The following is a 19,511-nucleotide window of genomic DNA, read 5'->3' on the forward strand; positions in this document are numbered from 1 at the left end:
TTTAAACTCATCCACCTTCGCCAGCTCTACTCCCTGCATTCTCACCACTGACCTCCCTCTCATTCACACACATGTATTCTGTCTTGTTCCTACTGACCTTCATTCCTCTCCTCTCTAGAGCATATCTCCACCTCTCCAGGGCCTCCTCAACCTGCTCCCTACTATCGCTACAGATCACAATGTCATCAGCAAACATTATAATCCACAGGGACTCCTGTCTAATCTCGTCTGTCAATCTGTCCATCACCATTGCAAATAAGAAAGGGCTCAGCACCGATCCCTGATGTAATCCCACCTCCAACTTGAATGCATCCATCACTCCTACCGCAGACCTCACCACTGTTACACTTTCCTCGTACATATCCTGTACAACTCTTACGTACTTCTCTGCCACTCCTGACTTCCTCATACAATACCACAGCTCCTCTCGAGGCACCCTGTCATATGCTTTCTCCAGGTCCACAAAGATGCAATGCAACTCCTTCTGGCCTTCTCTAAACTTCTCCATCAACATTCTCAGAGCAAACATTGCATCTGTGATGCTCTTTCTTGGCATGAAACCATACTGCTGCTCACTAATTATCACCTCACTTCTTAACCTAACTTCCACTACTCTTTCCCATAACTTCATGCGGTGGCTCATCAATTTTATTCCCCTGTAGTTACTGTAGTCCTGCACATCCCCATTATTCTTAAATATCGGCACCAGTACACTTCTTCTCCACTCCTCAGGCATCCTCTCACTTTCCAAGATTCCATTAAGCAATCTGGTTAAAAACTCCACTGCCATCTCTCCTAGACACCTCCATGCTTCCATAGGTATGTCATCTGGACCAACAGCCTTTCCATTTTTCATCCTCTTCATAGCAGCCCTTACTCCTCCTTACTAATCCATTGCACTTCCTGATTCACTATCTCCACATCATCCAACCTCTTCTCTCTCTCGTTCTCTTCATTCATCAGCCTCTCAAAGTACTCTTTCCATCTGCTCAACACACTCTCCTTGCTTGTGAGTACGTTTCCATCTTTATCCTTTATCACCCTAACCTGCTGCACATCTTTCCCAGCTCTGTCCCTCTGTCTAGCCAATTGGTACAGGTCCTTTTCTCCCTCCTTACTGTCCAACCTCTAATACAACTCATCATATGCCTTTTCTTTAGCCTTCGCCACCTCTCTCTTCACCTTGCCCCTTATCTCCTTGTACTCTTGTCTACTTTCTGCATCTCTCTGACTATCCCACTTCTTCTTTGCCATCCTCTTCCTCTGTATACTCTCCTGTATTTCCTCATTCCACCACCAGGTTTCCTTTTCCTCCTTCCTCTTTCCAGATGTCACGCCAAGCACCCTTCTTGCTGTCACCCTTACTACATCTGCTGTAGTTTCCCAGCTGTCTGGTAACTCTTCACTGCCATCCAGTGCCTGTCTCACCTAGTCCCTAAACTCAAACTTGCAGTCTTCCTTTTTCAGCTTCCACCATTTGATCCTTGGCTCTTCCCTCACTCTCTTCCTCGTCTTGATCTCCAAAATCATCCTACACACCACCATCCTATGCTGCTTAACTACACTTTCCCCTGCCACCACTTTGCAGTCTTCAATCTCCTTCAGATCAACTCTTCTGCAGAGGATGTAATCTACCTGTGTGCATCTTCCTCCACTCTTGTACGTAACCCTATGTTCCTCCCTCTTCTTAAAATACGTATTCACCACAGCCATGTCCATCCTTATGGCAAAATCCACTATCCTCTGACCTTCTTCATTCCTCTCCTTTTAGATTTTTAGAGTTAAAAATTTTTTTAGAGTTTTTAACAGCATGTTTAATAATTGTTGGCTTTAAAGCAATACTTTGAATTTTTGCACTGGTTTTAATAAGCAGTCTTTGTATTTTTTTCTGATATTTGTGTCTGTACTTCTCTCTCTACCACCCTGGTTTATCCTCGATTTGTGAACAAAAAAATGTCCGAAACCACCTGTGCTAAAGTTCTTGGTGCATTGGTGATCACACCACTGGATTAGTTAACTATTCTAACGTTTTCCTAATTTCCTCTTCTTCTAAATGTACAGCATAGGACGATCTCTATAGCAAACAATGAAACACCTATCAAAAGTGACTTTGAGCCTTAATGCTTAGATGCACCCTGCACATGAGTTACTCATATTGATTTGGTAAAAGAGGTTTAGTGGCTTACTCACATTGTGCCATCAAAATAGATAGATAGATAGATAGATAGATAGATAGATAGATAGATAGATAGATAGATAGATAGATAGATAGATAGATAGATAGATAGATAGATAGATAGATAGATAGATAGATAGATAGATAGATACTTTATTAATCCCAAGGGGAAATTCACATTCTCCAGCAGCAGAATACTGATAAAAAAACAATATTAAATTAAAGAGTGATAAAAATGCAGGTATAACAGATAATAACTTTGTATAATGTTAACATTTACACCCAAGAGTGGAACTGAAGAGTAGTATAGTGTAGGGGAGGAACGATCTCCTCAGTCTGTCAGTGGAGGAGGACAGTGACAGCAGTCTGTCGCTGAAACTGCCCCTCTGTCTGGAGATGATACTGTTTAGTGGATGCAGTGGATTCTCCATGATTGACAGGGGTCTGCTCAGCGCCCGTCGCTCTGACACGGATGTCAAACTCTCCAGCTCCGTGCCTATATAGAGCCTGCCTTCCTCACCAGTTTGTCCAGGTGTGAGGTGTCCCTCTTCTTTATGCTGCCTCCCCAGCACACCACCGCGAAGAAGAGGGCGCTCGCCACAACCGTCTGATAGAACATCTGCAGCATCTTATTGCAGATGTTGAAAGACCCCAGCCTTCTAAGGAAGTATAGTTGGCTCTGTCCTCTCTTGCACAGAGCATCAGTATTGGCAGTCCAGTCGAGTTTATCATCCAGCTGCACTCCCAAGTATTTATAGGTCTGCACCCTCTGCACACAGTCACCTCTGTTGATCACAGGGTCCATGAGGTGCCTGGTCCTCCTAAAATCCACCACCAGCTCCTTGGTTTTGCTGGTGTTCAGTTGTAGGTGGTTTGAGTCGCACCATTTAACAAAGTCATTAATTAGGTTCCTATACTCCTCCTCCTGCCCACTCCTGATGCAGCCCACGATAGCAGTGTCATCAGCGAACTTTTGCATGTGGCAGGTCTCCGAGTTGTTTTGGAAGTCCGATGTATATAGGCTGAACAGGACTGGAGAAAGTACAGTCCCTTGTGGCGCTCCTGTGTTGCTGACCACAATGTCAGACCTGCAGTTCCCGAGATGCACATACTGAGGTCTGTCTGTAAGATAGTCCACGATCCATGCCAACAGCTTGTCCCTAAGGAGCAGAGGTTGGATGGTGTTGAAGGCGCTAGAGAAGTCCAGAAACATAATTCTTACAGCACCACTGCCTCTGTCCAAGTGGGAGAGGGATCGGTGTAGCATATAGATGATGGCATCCTCTGCTCTCACCTTCTCCTGGTATACAAACTGCAGAGGGTCGAGGACGTGGTGGACCTGTGGCCTCAGGTGGTGAAGCAGCAGCCCCTCCATGGTCTTCATCACATGTGACGTCAGAGCGACAGGCCGGAAGTCATTCAGCTCACCTTTCGGACTGGGGTGATGCAGGATGTTTTCCAAAGCCTTGGGACTCTCCCCTGTTCCAGGCTCAGGTTGAAGATGCGCTGTAGAGGACTCCCCTGCTGTGTGTTTCTCTTTCATCCTACTGCATTTTATATAACTTAGAGGAAACAAATGGCACCCAAGGCAAATGTCTTAGGGAAGTGGGCAAATGACTTCAGAAAAATGGAGTAAAAAGAAAAACACTAACTGAACAAGAGCAGAATATTCTAGCAGAATAATATGTATTAAACTGCTAAAGAGGAGTGAAAACAATCAAATGGGACTGGGACTAAACTAAAGCATTTTATTTCACCTATGTTTCTCAAGAATTTGAAACACTGTAATAGAATTTTTGTATGGCTCCAATTTTGGTATTTCAGTTCTTCAAAGTTTTATATTGAAATGTCTGCAAAACCTGCAATCTTCTCTCTCTATAAATGTACAGCATTTATTTTTAAAGATATGTAATACCCTATGAAGTTAGGATGAAAAAGCTATATATTATGATTGAATTTGACTTTAGGGCAATTTTCAGTTTTTCTAAAATTAATTAAACAGAATAAGCTTCTTGGCATATTAATCATTAATAAATGATTGATGCTTCATTTTATAACTTTAAGAGACAGTTCATTGATTTATTAGCTAAACAAGACATCTCGTAAAATCTTTCTTTCGGCTGTTAATTTTTGAGTATGGACATAAAAGGTTCTAAGTGGAAAGACAGAGAATCAATGGTCACACAGACTGAAAAAGCAAAGAATTCCTACGCAAAGCTAACTTTTTTTTAGAACTTGCTACAGAATTTTTCTTTAACTTAGGATGATAAGCTCTTCTTCTTAATGCAGACGTATTTATATTCACTTCAGTGAGTCATCATTGCACATTAACACACTCATTTCAGCTCATTACCTGGCTGCAATGAAACCCAATGTCATTTTCATACAGATCTCATGTCCTAAATATACTTAGCTCTGTACATGAGGTGTGTTAGCATACAAAACATACTCCATACATCATACAGTTTTTATCACAGCTTTGACAAAAAAAAACAAAAACTGAGGTACTCTAGGGCCAAACTTAAGAGTCTTTTTCCAACCATATAAACCAGTTATCCCTAGGCTTCAGCTCACAAAAAGATGGCCCAACATTTCCTTGAAGCAGCCTCTGATAAAGTGCAGAATTCACTAGTTTCTTTAACAGCAGCACATTGTCCAAATCATGTGTCAATATCAAGGCCCACGGACCAGACACGGCCCCCTACAACTTTAAATCAGGCCCGCCAATAAATTCTGATAGTCAACTTAATGTGGCCCATGTGTTAGCTTTAATATTAAATTAAGCTCGTGACAGTACAACATTTAAATGTATGAGGCATATTAGCACTCCACTCACGCTGTTTCAGATAATTAGCCTATAATACAAACAAACTAATGCAGCCCGCCTCTCCAAACTTAGCTAGCATTAACAATGGCCAGAAAAAGAAAAGAGGAAAATGAATATAGACAATTTCAAAAAAGATGGGAAACAGAATATTTCTGTGAATTCAATCAGAAGCCATTGGGTCTCGTATGTCAAGAGTCAATGGCAGTTTTCAAAGAGTATAACCTTTGGAGGCATTTTAAAATGAAGCATGAGCATTTTAGAAGCATGAACCAGGAACAGCAGCTACAAAAAGTCAGAGAATTAAAACACAAGCTTCAACAACAGCAACACATTTACTTGCATTAACAGTCAGATTGAGGGAGCCGTGAAGGCAAGTTTTATAATAGCGGAGGAAATAGCAAGTATGTGTAAGACATTCACAGAGGGAGAGTTCGTTAAAAATTGTGTTGAAAAGGTATGTGATATTGTATGCCCCAACAAGAAGCAGTTATTTACAAATATCAGCCTCTCTCGAAATACTGTGGCTAGTCAGGTGGATGAACTGGCCTCCGATATACAGGTCCAGCTAAAATCTAAAGCCATGGAATTTTTTGCATATTCGTTGGCTGTAGATGAGAGTAAAGAAAGGATGGACACTGCCCAGCTTTCCATATTCAGGGGTTTGCTCAGTTTGCTGTCATAGAGGAACTTTTGCATTTAAAAGGCCGTTTATGGGACAACTACTGGACAGGACATTTTCAGGCAAGTGGAACGATGCATCAACAAAAATGGACTGCAATGGAATAAACTTGTTAGCCTGACAACTGATAGTGCACCTGTAAGGTGTGGGGAGGGGCCATGGTTTGATCGGTTTGGTTCAGTGCAAGGTGGAGCAGATGGGGAGAAATTTGACGGCCTACCACTGCATCAATCATCAGGAAGCCCTTTGTGTTAAAGTGTTGGGCATAGGACATATCATGACAGTTGTAACCAAAATAGTAAACTGTGTTTGTTCACGAGACTTGAATCACCAGCAATTCAAGGCACTTTTAGAGGAGGAAAACTCAGTGCACGAGGATGTGCCACACCACCTGGAGGTGTGCTGGTTAAGTCGTGTGAAAGTGTTGCAAAGATTATATGACACCCACATTGAGATTGCTCATTTATGGAGAGCAAACAAAAGCTGATCCCCGAGCTAGAGGATGAAAACTGGCTGAGCAACTTGGCATTTATGTGTGACGTAATGGATCACCTCAATGTCCTGAATGTAAAATTCCACGGTTGAAAGCAGCTGATCGATTAAATGTGAGACTTAGTAAAGGCATTTCAAATGAAGTTTCGTCCATGGAAGGGACAAATGCAGCAATGCAACTTATGTCACTTTCTTACTTGCCAGTCAGTCAGCGACACAATCACCATTCCATTGCTGACAGAAGTTTATACTGACAAATTGAATACACTCAAAATGGAATTCAGAAGGAGATTTGCTGATTCTGAATCACAGAAATTGAACCTTGATCTGTTCGCAAATCCATTTGCAATTGATGTTGACATTGCATCTGAGCCCTTGCAGTTAGAACTCATTGAATTTGCAATGTAACAGTGCTCTGAAGACCCAGTACCAGTCAGCTGGGGTTGCTGTATTTGTACCTCTGCTCCCAGAATCAATCCCACATCTTTGTCTTCATGCTGCACGCATCATGTCTATGTCCAGAAGTGCCTACTTACGCAAACAAATGTCCTCCATTATGAAACTGAACAAGACATCCCACAGATTCTGCCTCACAGACCAGCATCTGGTCTTGGTATCAAAAGTGGCCATGGCACAGGACATTAAACCTAGAACAGACAAAATCATTTCTAAGAAAAGGCACAGAGTATCTGTTAAGAGTGGAACGAAAAAGCCAGATGCTGAAAAATGTTTACTTTGCCATAGTTTGGCATTATATTATTTTATGTATTATATTATCATATTATTGTGCGCATTTAAGTTTCCAAAGAATGGCATATAATCTGAGATGACTTTTTAATTAATTAATTTCTTTATTATTATTATGTTTTTTTGCCTTAACTATTTTTCTGATAGCCACTACCTTATTTGTTATTAAGTACAGTGATTCATGTTTTTGTTAATTGTGAAGTTATTTTCACACAGAGTTTGATAAGCATATTTTGCATTAATAACCAATGCCAGTAACAAAGAACTCATTTATTATTTTGTTATATGTGGTTATTTTGTTGTATGTGGATTGTTTAATTGTGCAGGTCATCATTTTGTACTAAAGTACTGTTCAGCATTGTATAAATAGTTTTTTCTTTTTAATCATTTTTTCTAAATGAACAAACTTGGGAAAACTATCTTAATTGAACTATATTATTTTTTACCAGTAACGGCACACTGCACGCACTTGACTTGAGCATTCATAGTTGTCATCCTCTTTCTCTGTATGTTTAGCATTTGTTTGCTCAGAGGTTGATGCGCTTGCTGCTTCCTGATCAGCTCTTCTTTTCTCCACCCTAGCGGCCTGCTTCTTCTCTTCTTTCCTGGCAGCTTTTTGCGTTAAAACTGATTAAGTCAGTGTTTGTGTTGCAATTACTTAGTACGTTTTTCTTAATTTTTCACTTAAGCTGGCACTTAAGTCTTCAATCTGCCTCAAGAATGATTTAAGATATGAAGAGGTAGGGGAAATGACAGCGAAGGTGGTAGGGATGAGAACGGCGCCTGTATGCATGCACCACACGGTCGCCCTGCTGGCCGCTGCCTTGAGTTGATCCTACAATAATATAAAATAAAAGGAGGAATAACCTTGGAGGTCAATCATCACCCTGAAAGCGTATAGTAGACGTCACATAGTATATGTGTACCAAATGTCAGGTCAATTGGTCAAACGGTTTGCGAGCTACAGGTGATTTAATATCCTGGACAGACAAATGTACAGCCACAGTAGCGTATTATACAATTCTTAGTAACTGTTTTAAATCTTCTTATATTAAATGTCTGGCCCCTGCTTTTTTCACACTTCTATGCATGGTCCTCATTAAGTTTGAGTTTGACAACCCTGGACCAGATCCTGAAGCAGCACAAAATTACCATGACACTATATTGGCTTAAATTTCTTATCATAGACTACAGAGTTAACTTTGCTTGGGCCATATGCAAAAGAGTTAAACATTAGACTGCTTCTCCATATGTCTTTTTTAAATGTCTTTGTGATTTCATCAGAATTTTAATGCCTTTATCCATTTGGATAATTGGACATTGACTGAATCCCAGAGATGTAGAAATGGCTCCTTAACCTTTTTTTCAGACTGAAAGACATCAAGGATTTTTTCCCTTAAGATTTACATGAATTTACTTTGATTACATAGTCTGTCAGTGGAGCAGGACAATGAAAGCAGTCTGTCGCTGAAGCTGCTCCTCTGTCTGGAGATGATACTGTTCAGTGGATGCAGTGGATTCTCCATGATTGACAGGAGCATGCTCAGCGCCCGTCGCTCTGCCACAGATGTCAAACTGTCCAGCTCCATGCCTACAATAGAGCCTGCCTTCCTCACCAGTTTGTCCAGGCGTTAGGCGTCCCTCTTCTTTATGCTGCCTCCCCAGCACACCACCGCATAGAAGAGAGCACTCGCCACAACCATCTGATAGAACATCTGCAGCATCTTATTGCAGATGTTGAAGGATGCCAGCCTTCTAAGGAAGTATAGTCGGCTCTGCCCTCTCTTACACAGAGCATCAGTATTGGCAGTCCAGTCCAATTTATCATTCAGCTGCACTCCCAGGTATTTATAGGTTTGTACCCTCTGCACACAGTCAGCTCTGATGATCACAGGGTCCAGGAGGGGTCTGGGTCTCCTAAAATCCACCACCAGATCCTTGGTTTTGCTGGTGTTCAGTTGTAGGTGGTTTGAGTTGCACCATTTAACAAAGTCCTTGATTAGGTTCCTAAACTCCTCCTCCTGCTCACTCCTGATGCAGCCCACGATAGCAGTGTCGTCAGCAAACTTTTGCAAGTGGCAGGACTCTGAGTTGTATTGGAAGTCCGATGTATATAGGCTCAATAGGACCGGAGAAAGTACAGTCCCCTGCGGCACTCCTGTGCTGCTGACCACAATGTCAGACCTGCAATTCCCGAGACGCACATACTGAGGTCTGTCTGTAAGATAGTCCACGATCCATGCCACCAGGTATGAATCTACTCCCATCTCTGTCAGCTTGATTAAGGCATGATGTGCCACATTATTTTTAGTGGTAGGAGCTAAACTTTTCCAGGTTGATCTTAATTGTTAATCAATGTAAGGAAACAACTGATATTGGCAGAGAGGGTCATTGCCTTTTAATGCCTGAAAGGTGCAGCTGAATTATCTTGTACCAATAAATAAATAAATAAATAATAACAAGATTCCTCATATTTATAAGTGTTACCCAGGTAACGATCTGAAAAGAATTAACTGTAAGAAACAGGCAGTATGTGTATACATATTTCATATTCTTAAATTATAAAAAATAAGCCAGACCTTTGCATTAAACGTGTTAAACTTCATCTTAGTAAAACTTGATGCACTTTATATACTTCATTGTACTTTACATTTTACAGTGTTGTAAAAAACCTTTTTGCCCTTGCTTATGTCCTCTATTGCTGCATATTTTTGACAGTGATCTTCAGACAAATTGCAATATTAGATAAAGGGGCATGTGTATGAGGTGGGTGTGTGTTACAATGGAAAATAAATTTATCTCTGAGAAATAAAAGATTTTATTTCTCTACAAATGCAACTGTCACTAATTCATTCAAAATTACCATTAAAAAAACTTTGCCAAAAATAACTTTAGATTGGCTTTAAATGAAAGATATGTGACTTGGATTATTAATTATTCAAAATTATGAACATTTTTGATTCTAAGTAACATGATCGTTAATATGATAAGCTCTTATAACCGTTTATCGTGATGATTCAGACAAGTATATACAAATTTGCTTTTTAGTTAAATATATTTGTGTGAAGTTTACCAGTTTTTAAATTGAGTGTGCTACACATTTATTTACAATATAGGATAGTTAAATAACATAACATTCTGAAACCTACTTAATCTAATTAATTAACAATTCCAAATTTGCCCTGTGTGAGTATTGGTCAGTGTGTGAAAATGGTTAAATTACAAAATAAAATTATATGCAAAAACACATAAATATAACTATATTATTGTTTGCAGTTTGCACCTATTATGAGGGAAGATGTGGATGGATGTGCATCCTGGCTGGGTTAGTCGGTGGCACATTTCCTGAATGGGAAGCCATAACGGAAGGACAGAGTAAGACTGCCTTCCCGGACCGGGTGTTCCCCCAGTACACTAGGTGGCAGCACTCCTCTGGTATGGCTCCCATTTGTACACCTGCAGTGCTACAACAGTTCTGGTGGGTGCCCCTTTTGGGGTCCTTGGACACTGCTAGAGGAGGCTACTGGGTACAGGCTTCCCTGTTCGTAAGAGTTTCTGCCTGATCAGGACTCAATATTACACCGAAAGTACTCCAAGGTACAGCTTAAAAGGAGCTAATCTAAGCACGGCTGGAGAGGAGTAGAGGAGAAAAAGAAATGATAAAACTAAAGGAAGGTGTATTATAGACTGTTATCTATGGAAGACACAGCATTTATGAATGTATTGTGACAATAAAGTACTTATTTAAACATGGGACTTATTGTAGTCCAGTTGTGTTAGGGGTTTTGGGTCTCTGTTGCACACCCTATATGTGTGACAACTCATGCAGTTGTAAAGTTTATCAACAAACTACACCGTGGATATCTTGTAGTTGTAGGAGAGAATTCAGACATGGAGACACAGACACAAAAAGGAGTTATTTTCCAAAAACAAAAGTGTGTTTTATTTACATGTGCACAAAAATACAAGAAATAATGTCTCAATCAAAAATAGTGAATGAAATTTACAGTAAATTTGCCAGTCCCAAAATGAAAAATAAAATCAAAACTGAATGAACGCAAACTGTAGCCTTGCTAAAGAAAAAACACTCAGGAAGAAACTACATAAAACAAAGTCCAAAGAATCCCAAAATTACTTACAAGAACAATAAAAAAACAAGGAAAATAAAAAAGAGCACCAAAACCCAAACTATATAAATACCTCCACCACCAATACTATTATAAGACATCAATATATATATATATATATATATATTTATATATAAGAAAACATTTACAAATAAAGCACAAGCTGCTGATCTATATGCTGAAAAGAAACCTCTGTACCAACAAATGCTATCCATACCACTGAATCTAAAGACTAGGAATGGGCAGATTGATACCACAGTAATTGATGCTTCGATACTCAAACAGCTCTCATTTGGTGTCGAGTACCAAGAGAAAATATCAATCACAATTTTTTCTGTAAGATACAGTGGCAAGTCTCTTCTTGCCAAGCCACAGAGTTTTACTTCCACACCTTCCACTCACGTGTACTGGAATGAACTGATGCACTGTGACTGAAAGTGCTGTATGGTGCTACTTTTCACAAATTGAAAAAAATGTAGCCCTTTGCAGTATTTGTGACAAGAAGGTTAAACACGGTGACAATACAATGAACCAATTTGAACATTTAAAAACCAAACACATCCTGACCATCATAAAGAAGTGTAAAAACGTCAGAAAGATTCAGATGTAAAACAGGGCAATTTAGCTGTACCCAATGCCAGACAAGGAACGCTGCAGGAGAGTTTTCAGAGAGGCACAAGACAATATCCAGTTAGCACTGCTACTAGCAGAGTTATTTAGGGTGGGCTTTACTGCAGATGGCTATTTAGGGTGGGCTTTACTGCAGATGGCTATTATATATATATATATAGTACTGTGCAAAAGTTTTAGGCAGGTGTGAAAAAATGCTGTAAACAAAGAATGCTTTCAAAAATGGAAGTGTTAATCGTTTATTTTCATCAATCAACAAAATGCAGTGAATGAACAAAAGAGAAATCTAAATCAAATCAATATTTGGTGTGACCACCCTTTGCCTTCAAAAAAGCATCAATTCTTCTAGGTACACTTGCACATAGTTTTTGAAGGAACTCGGCTGGTAGGTTGTTCCAAACATCTTGGGGAACTAACCACAGATCTTCTGTGGATGTAGGCTTCTTCACATCCTTCTGTCTGTTCATGTAATCTCAGACACACTCGATGATGTTGAGATCAGGGCTCTGTGGGGGCCATACCATCACTTCCAGGACTTCCTGTTCTTCTTTACGCTGAAGATAGTTCTTAATGATTTTGGCTGTATGTTTGGGGTCGTTGTCCTGCTGCAGAATAAATTTGAGGCCAATCATACGCCTCCCTGATGGTATTGCATGATGGATAAGTATCTGCCTGTATTTCTCAGCATTGAGAACACCATTAATCCTGACCAAATCTCCAACTCCATTTGAAGAAATGCAGCCCCAAACGTTCAAGGAACCTCCACCATGCTTCACTGTTGCCTGCAGACACTCATTATTGTACCGCTCTCCAGCTCTTCGATGACCAAACTGCCTTCTGCTACAGCCAAATTTTGACTCATCAGTCCAGAGCACCTGCTGCCATTTTTCTGCACCCCAGTTCCTATGTTTTCGTGCATACTTGAGTCGCTTGGCCTTGTTTCCACATCGGAGGTATGGCTTTTTGGCTGCAACTCTTCCATGAAGACCACTTCTGGACAGACTTCTCCAGACAGTAGATGGGTGTACCTGGGTCCCACTGGTTTCTGCCAGTTCTGAGCTGATGGCACTGCTGGACATCTTCCGATTTCGAAGGATAATAAGCTTGATGTGTCTTTCATCTGCTGCACTAAGTTTCCTTGGCCGACCACTGCGTCTACGATCCTCAACATTGCTCGTTTCTTTGTGCTTCTTCAAAAGAGCTTGAACAGCACATCTTGAAACCCCAGTCTGCTTTGAAATCTTTTTCTGGGAGAGACCTTGCTGATGCAGTATAACTACCTTGTGTCTTGTTGCTGTGCTCAATCTTGCCATGACATGAAACTGTCTTCCACAACCTCACCTTGGTAGCAGAGTTTGGCTGTTCCTCACCCAGTTTTAAGCCTCCTACACAGCTGTTTCTGTTTCAGTTAATGACTGTGGTTCAACCTACGTGTGACATTGATGATCATTAGCACCTGTTTGGTATAATTGGTTGATCATACACCTGACTATAATCCTACAAAATCCCTGACTTTGTGCAAGTGTACCTATAAGAATTGATGCTGGTCTGAAGGCAAAAGGTAGTAACACCAAATATTGATTTGATTTAGATTTTTCTTTTATTCGGTCACTTTGCATTTTGTAAATAGATAACAATAAACAAAAATTATTTATATTTCTGAAAGCATTCTTTGTTTACAGCATTTTTTCGCACCTGCATAAAACTTTTGCACAGTACTGTATATATATATATATATATATATATATATATATATGTAAACATTAAATAGACCAATACAATGCAGAAATTATGGTTTAACTGTGCCTAATCTGCAGATGAAAGCTTTATTTGAAATAATTTTAAATTTCTGAAAAATTACCTACAGAGTAGCTATCAATAAAACTAGGTGTAATTATTAAGTTTAAAAGTTTAATAGCATCAATAGCAACCTATAGTGCATTAAAAGGTCATTTTCATACTTCATTTTGTATTGTTAAAATTGCATTATGAGTGGCATGGTGGCACAGTGGTAGCAATGCTGTCTCACTTCAAGGTCCACGTCCTGGGCTCTCCCTGTGTGGAATTTTCATGTTCTCCCCGTGTCTGTGTGGGCTTCTCCCAGGTTCTTCAGTGTCCTCCCACAATCCAAAGGGATTCTTACTGCTTTGCGCCCACTGCTCGCTGAGATAGGCCCCAGCTTCTTTTTGACCCTCCCTTGGATAAGTGGATTTAGAAAATGGATAGACTGAAAATACTGCTGTATTAGAAAGTGTAATAGAATAAAAAGAAAATTAAATAATCAACATATCCATCCAGTTTCTAAACCCACTTTATCCTGAGCATCGCTGCAGAAAAGCTGGAGCCTATCTCAGCAAACCTAAGGCGTAAATTGGAATAATCTCTGGACAAAGTATCAGTCCATCGTTAGGTGAAAACATAACCATTAGCATCACCAGTCCACCTAACTACTATGTCTTTGTACTGTGGGATGAAACTGGAGCTCCATTGAGGAAACTCATGTGGACACAGAGAGAACATGCACACTCCATGCAGGAAGGACCCAGAATGTGAACTCTAATTTCCTTACTACCAGGCAGCCGTGCCACCATGTCACCCACAGAATTAAATGACTATTACATTTCATAACCTTCCCTTCCATATTTAAAGTCATTTAATTGCAACCTTTTCTGATGATACCCCTAAAGCTCAAGAGATAACAAGGAACCTAGCTGAGATGATTACCATTTATTTGGTTTCTGTTAGTTTGGGGAAGTGCTGGATGCTCGGTACAAAATCCCTAAAAGAAAATTTATGATGTCTATTGAAATTCCAAACCTGTATGAGCAAATCAAACTAAAATTGAAAACATCTTTAGAATCTGCCAGCAGTGTAGCTCTTACCACAGATATGTGGATGGCAAGAACAACAGAGGCCTACTTGACTGTCTCTTACCATTAATTTGATCAGAATTGGCAAACAGAGGCATGCACTCTTGAAACAGTCCATGTGACTGGACAGCACTCGGCAGACAATACAGTTGAACTTTTCAATAGACTAACTGAAGACTGGGGGATATTTAACAAGGTCTATGCCATGATCACAGAAAATGGAGCCAATATGGTGTCCGCTATTCAGAAAACCAATTGTAAACACATTCCATGTTTTTCATATACGCTGAATCTCGTTGTCAAGGATTCCATCAAAGCTGACACAGGTCTTCAGTCTGTCTTAGATAAATGCAGCACCATTGTTGGGTTCTTTCACCGTAGCAGCAGAGCAACTGACAAGCTTAAAGAATTATAAAGGCAGTTGCCAGAGCACAGACTACTTCAGGCAGTCAAAACACAATGGAACTCAGTGTTCTATATGCTAGGGAGACTATTAGAGCAACAGCAAGCAGTTACAACTGCACTTTGTCTTCTTGGGAAAAACACATTTTGCTTAAGTGTAGAAGAATGGTGTCAGATCAGCCTGGCCATTGATGTCCTGAGACCATCTGAAGAGGCAACAAAGGAAATGTTAGTAGAACAGTATGTATCAATTTCAAAAGTCATACCCTTGGTCTCTCTACTGCAAAAAGCAAGCACATCTGTTGGACTCAGTGGTAACACACTAGCTTGCAGTACAATGTAGGCATCGTTTTCAGAACATTGAGCAAAATTTTCCTCTTGCAGCAAGCACTCTTTTGGTCATATGGTTCAAAAATATTGTGTTTTCTGACAGCAGAAATGTGGAAATCATAAAGTCACATTTTATAAATGAGACGCAGACTCTAAGAATGAGTGCCTGCCAGGCCTCTGCAACAATCCCTGAACCTATGTCAACTACTGCAACATCTGCCTCATCATTACCTAATGTTTCTTCCACAACAACAGCCCATTCAGTGGCTTCAGCAATAGCACACCAGTCAGTTGATGAAAGCACTGAAAGGGATAGTGGAGTAGTTTCTACTTCCAAAGGAGGACTATGGCAGGAATTTGATACACGTGTAATTGCTTTTCAAGGGACTCACACGGTTAGCACAAATTCATATGTTGAAATGCGCAGGTTCATGGAAGAAAGAATTATTCCAAGAACTGAGGACCCTTTGCCTTGGTGGAAAAGAAATGAGAATACATTTCCAGTCCTCATTAAAATGACAAGGAAATACCTGGGGACTGTTGCCACCTCTGTTCCTGCAGAAAGAATATTTTCGAAGGCAGGAGAGATACTCACCCAGAGGCGAAATAGTATTAAGCCTGAAAATCTCAACATGTTACCTTTTCTAAATACAAATATGTGTTGTGTTCAGTTGTAGTTTCTGCCAGAACGCTAGGGGGAGTTTTTACAAAATGTGTTACCTGTTGAAAAAATAGGAAAAGGAGTCTTGAATTAAAGAAGTTGACATTCTGAGTTATCCATGGCTGGCTAATTATTTTATCCTGCTCTGGTCACAACAACATTCTCCTCTTTATATTGTGCATGCTTGCTGTGAAAATGTCTGTTGCTAATGTGCCTTTTCCAAACTTTCTTCTTCCGGATCCGGGTGATCCTGCAGTGCCTTTCGCAACGTGGCTTCAGATGTTCAATAGCTATCTGCTTGTAATTGACGCTACTGGGGATGCTTGGCCTGACACTAGGAAGAGAGCTGTGCTACTTCATTGTCTGGGGACCAAAGGTTAGGGAAATTTTTTACACCCTGCCTAACACAGGTACTATGTTCGATACCGCCGTAAAAGCTTTGAAAGTATACTTTATGCCTAACGCTAACGTGGTCGTTGAGCGCCATACATTTCGTAAGAGGACCCAGGGACCACAAGAGACTGTTTTACAATATGTGGCGGCACTACGTGAGCTTGTCGCAACATGTGAATTTGCCAAACGCGCTGAGGAAATGATTCGTGACCAATCGATTGAGCATTCATATAGCCCACGCATACGTGAAAAATTGCTGTTGGAGCCAGGCCTTACATTGGATAAAGCAGGAACTCTTGCTACTCAGACAGAAGCAGCTACAGATCAGGCTAAAATCACTTCTATGAACTCCTGCGTCATGCCAGTACAGGCAGTGCAGCATAAACAGAGGAATAAACCTAGACAGCAACAGACACCTGCTACTGCTATGTCTCCTAACCTTGCGTGCTTTCGATGTCAATCACAGTCACACTTGACTAACTCAGTGAGCTGCCCTGCCACAAAAGCAACTTGTAGGCGTTGCAAAAAGACTGGGCATTTTGCTAAAGTGTGTCACCCTGTACTCGGGAAGTACGTGAGGTTGAATTGACAGAAGTTACTGTACTATATACAGAAAATACAATACATACACCTGCTAAAATTACTTGCGCAGTGGAAATCTCAGCTCCAGGCTCACGCTCCTGCTCACTGGCTCATCAGTCTCAATATTACCACACTGCATTTACACCCGTCACTTTAGCAACATTCCTTTGACAAACCCTACAGTGAGACTTGTGACTTATTCAAAATCTCATATCCCCGTACTTAGGTGCTTATTTGTAACTGTGTGTTTACATGGCCATACGACTGTGAGTACATTTTTCATTGTGGAAAATGAAACCCCACTAATGGGTAGAGACTTAATGTCACTTTTACATGTGCACATCGTGAAAAATAAAGCTATACCTTCTGATGCTGCAGCTTCCACTTTGCCTGTGCCAGTCTTACAGTGTGCTGCTGTGCCCCTGTCCATTGGCTGTGTTAAAAACTTCATCCACCGCTTTAAGATCGATGAGACAGAAGCTGCGCCGCATACCTCTGTCGGTTAGAGATGCTGTGTCTGAAGAACTTGATCGCCTACTTGCAGCTAGTGTCATAGAATGAATTAATGCTTCTGCTTGGGTCTCACCTATTGTAGTCACTCAATGCAAATCTGGTAACATTCGCATGTGTATTGATCTGCTTGAGCCCAATAAAGCAGTTGTTGTAGACTCTTTTCCCTTGACACATATGGATGAACTCCTTTCTGCGCTCAGAGGGGCTACGGTATTTTCTACCATTGACTTAGCCAGTGTATCCTACCAAATGCCACTGCATGAGGACAGTCGAGACCTGACTGCTTTCATTACACATGAGGGCCTACATTTTGTCATTTATTACTAAAATATGAAAAATGTTTCTGTTTTAACGATGTGTTTACAGAGATTATTGTAGAAACGGAACACACATGAAATTCACGTGTTCCAAATAACAATCTATTTCCATTCTAAAACTCAAGCACTTTCAATCAAGGCTGGAACTAGGAGAACTTTGTGCCTGTTCTGCGGCGGTGGGGGGATGGAATAGTAGGCTGCTTGCTGCTTGTCTTGATTGGCACATTTACAAGACAAAAGACGCTGCCGGAGAGGTGCGAAGGAATTTAAGGTGGGCCGGATTTACGAGTTTTTTCGTAGGCTTTGGTAAGTCTAGTGTTGTTGTAATGCGTAGCAGGCAGGTTACCACCACAGTTCACACTATATACATGTATCAAAAAAAGATTTTCTGTCTGTCTGTTCATTCAAGCATCATATGAAAATCACTGCACCTATTTCTATAAAACTTTCTACTTATTCCTGGTATAGTCTAAGTTAGAATATAGGCTACTTAAATTTTAGATTTTCCACATACATATACCCAGAAAAAAATAAAAACTTAGACAACTTCAGTAAAAGTGACTATTTTTTCTGGATGTTTGAACTTTTTAACCTCAGTATCTCCAGAATGCAACTTGATATTGACATGACCTTTAGTTAAGTTACAAACAATTGCATAACAAAACAAAAAAAAAGAATGAAATTTTCATGCCACTCAATATCTGTAACATTTGATCATATCAAAAATCTGTTCAGGCCCGGCCTTAGGCATAGGCGAAGTAGGCGACCGCCTAGGGCCCTGGCGTCCGGGGGGCCCCGGATCGACTCCTTGGTCTAATTTTCACGCATTTCACAGAGCTTCCAGGGGGGCTCCACCCCCCTCAGGGGGCCCCTGGACCCCCCTTTCGCCTAGGGGCCCCATAATACCTAAGACCAGGCCTGATCTGTTCCATCTTTTCTGAATTTTTGTCTAGGGCAAATAGTAAGACAGTAAATGACCCATTTTTGACAAGATCCATGCTTGAGCTGAAGTAACAAAAGTTTTTAGAGATGGCAGACACATTGTGGGGATATGGTGAGAGTGCTGCTCAGGGAGGAGGAGAGCATGTGTGCATTAGCAATGACATATCTATTTCAAGATCCCATGGCAGGATACCTCTACAGACAGAGTCACGTATCTATGGCTATTTTTAAGAGCAAGTAAGTCATGAACACTAATATTCTGTTTATTGCAATAAAACATCACACCATGACCAAAGTTGTGAATTAAACTCTTCATATAACATTTTAGTATGCACATCCTAAATCAGTGGTCATCCCACAGATAAGTGAAATCTTGCCTAGAGGCTAAGAAAACTGAATGTAAAGTACATGGTGCAATCCATATCACTTCATCTGCCATTGCTCAATTAGTAGAGGAACGGTGTTCAAACAGTTTTAAGTTGCTTTGATTAAAGAATCAGCTGAATCAATGAATGCCTTTGTAAATGACTGCAAGCAGGCTGACCTGGCACGTCAACAAAGGATGGTGTTAGTTTAAAAGCATGTGCTTGAAGCAAAAATTAAAAGACGTTTAGCAAAGTGTAGTCAAGAAAATAATTTAGACATTTGTATGGTTCATGCCTTCAAGGGTTTACTTGTTGATTTCTGCTGAGGGACTAGTAAATGAAACACTCATTTGCACCTGCAGTATAATAGGCAGTCCCTTTTACGGAAAATAGGAGATATTTTATTTGAAGGATGTTCATTTTGTTCTTGCACACATATAAACATGTAAAAAAAAAAA

At 40.5% G+C, this 19,511-nt stretch overlaps 2 protein-coding genes across 2 annotated transcripts in view; both read right to left on the reverse strand.

Annotated features, from left to right (window-relative positions):
• Window positions 1-352: 352 nt before the first annotated feature.
• LOC127529677 (uncharacterized) overlaps window positions 353-19,511 on the reverse strand; it is a 1,084,638-nt gene continuing 1,065,479 nt past the window's right edge. The window contains exon 2 of the mRNA XM_051934181.1: window positions 353-499. The gene's annotated coding sequence lies outside the window, so the exon portion shown is untranslated. The remainder of the gene's footprint in view (window positions 500-19,511) is intronic.
• The window catches only part of LOC127529676 (uncharacterized), a 238,094-nt gene continuing 219,456 nt past the window's right edge, over window positions 874-19,511 (reverse strand). The window contains exon 2 of the mRNA XM_051934180.1: window positions 874-1,047. Within this exon, the coding sequence (XP_051790140.1) occupies window positions 874-1,047 (174 nt within the window). The remainder of the gene's footprint in view (window positions 1,048-19,511) is intronic.

Source organism: Erpetoichthys calabaricus, chromosome 11 (assembly GCF_900747795.2).
Source record: "Erpetoichthys calabaricus chromosome 11, fErpCal1.3, whole genome shotgun sequence".
Lineage (NCBI taxonomy): Eukaryota > Metazoa > Chordata > Cladistia > Polypteriformes > Polypteridae > Erpetoichthys > Erpetoichthys calabaricus.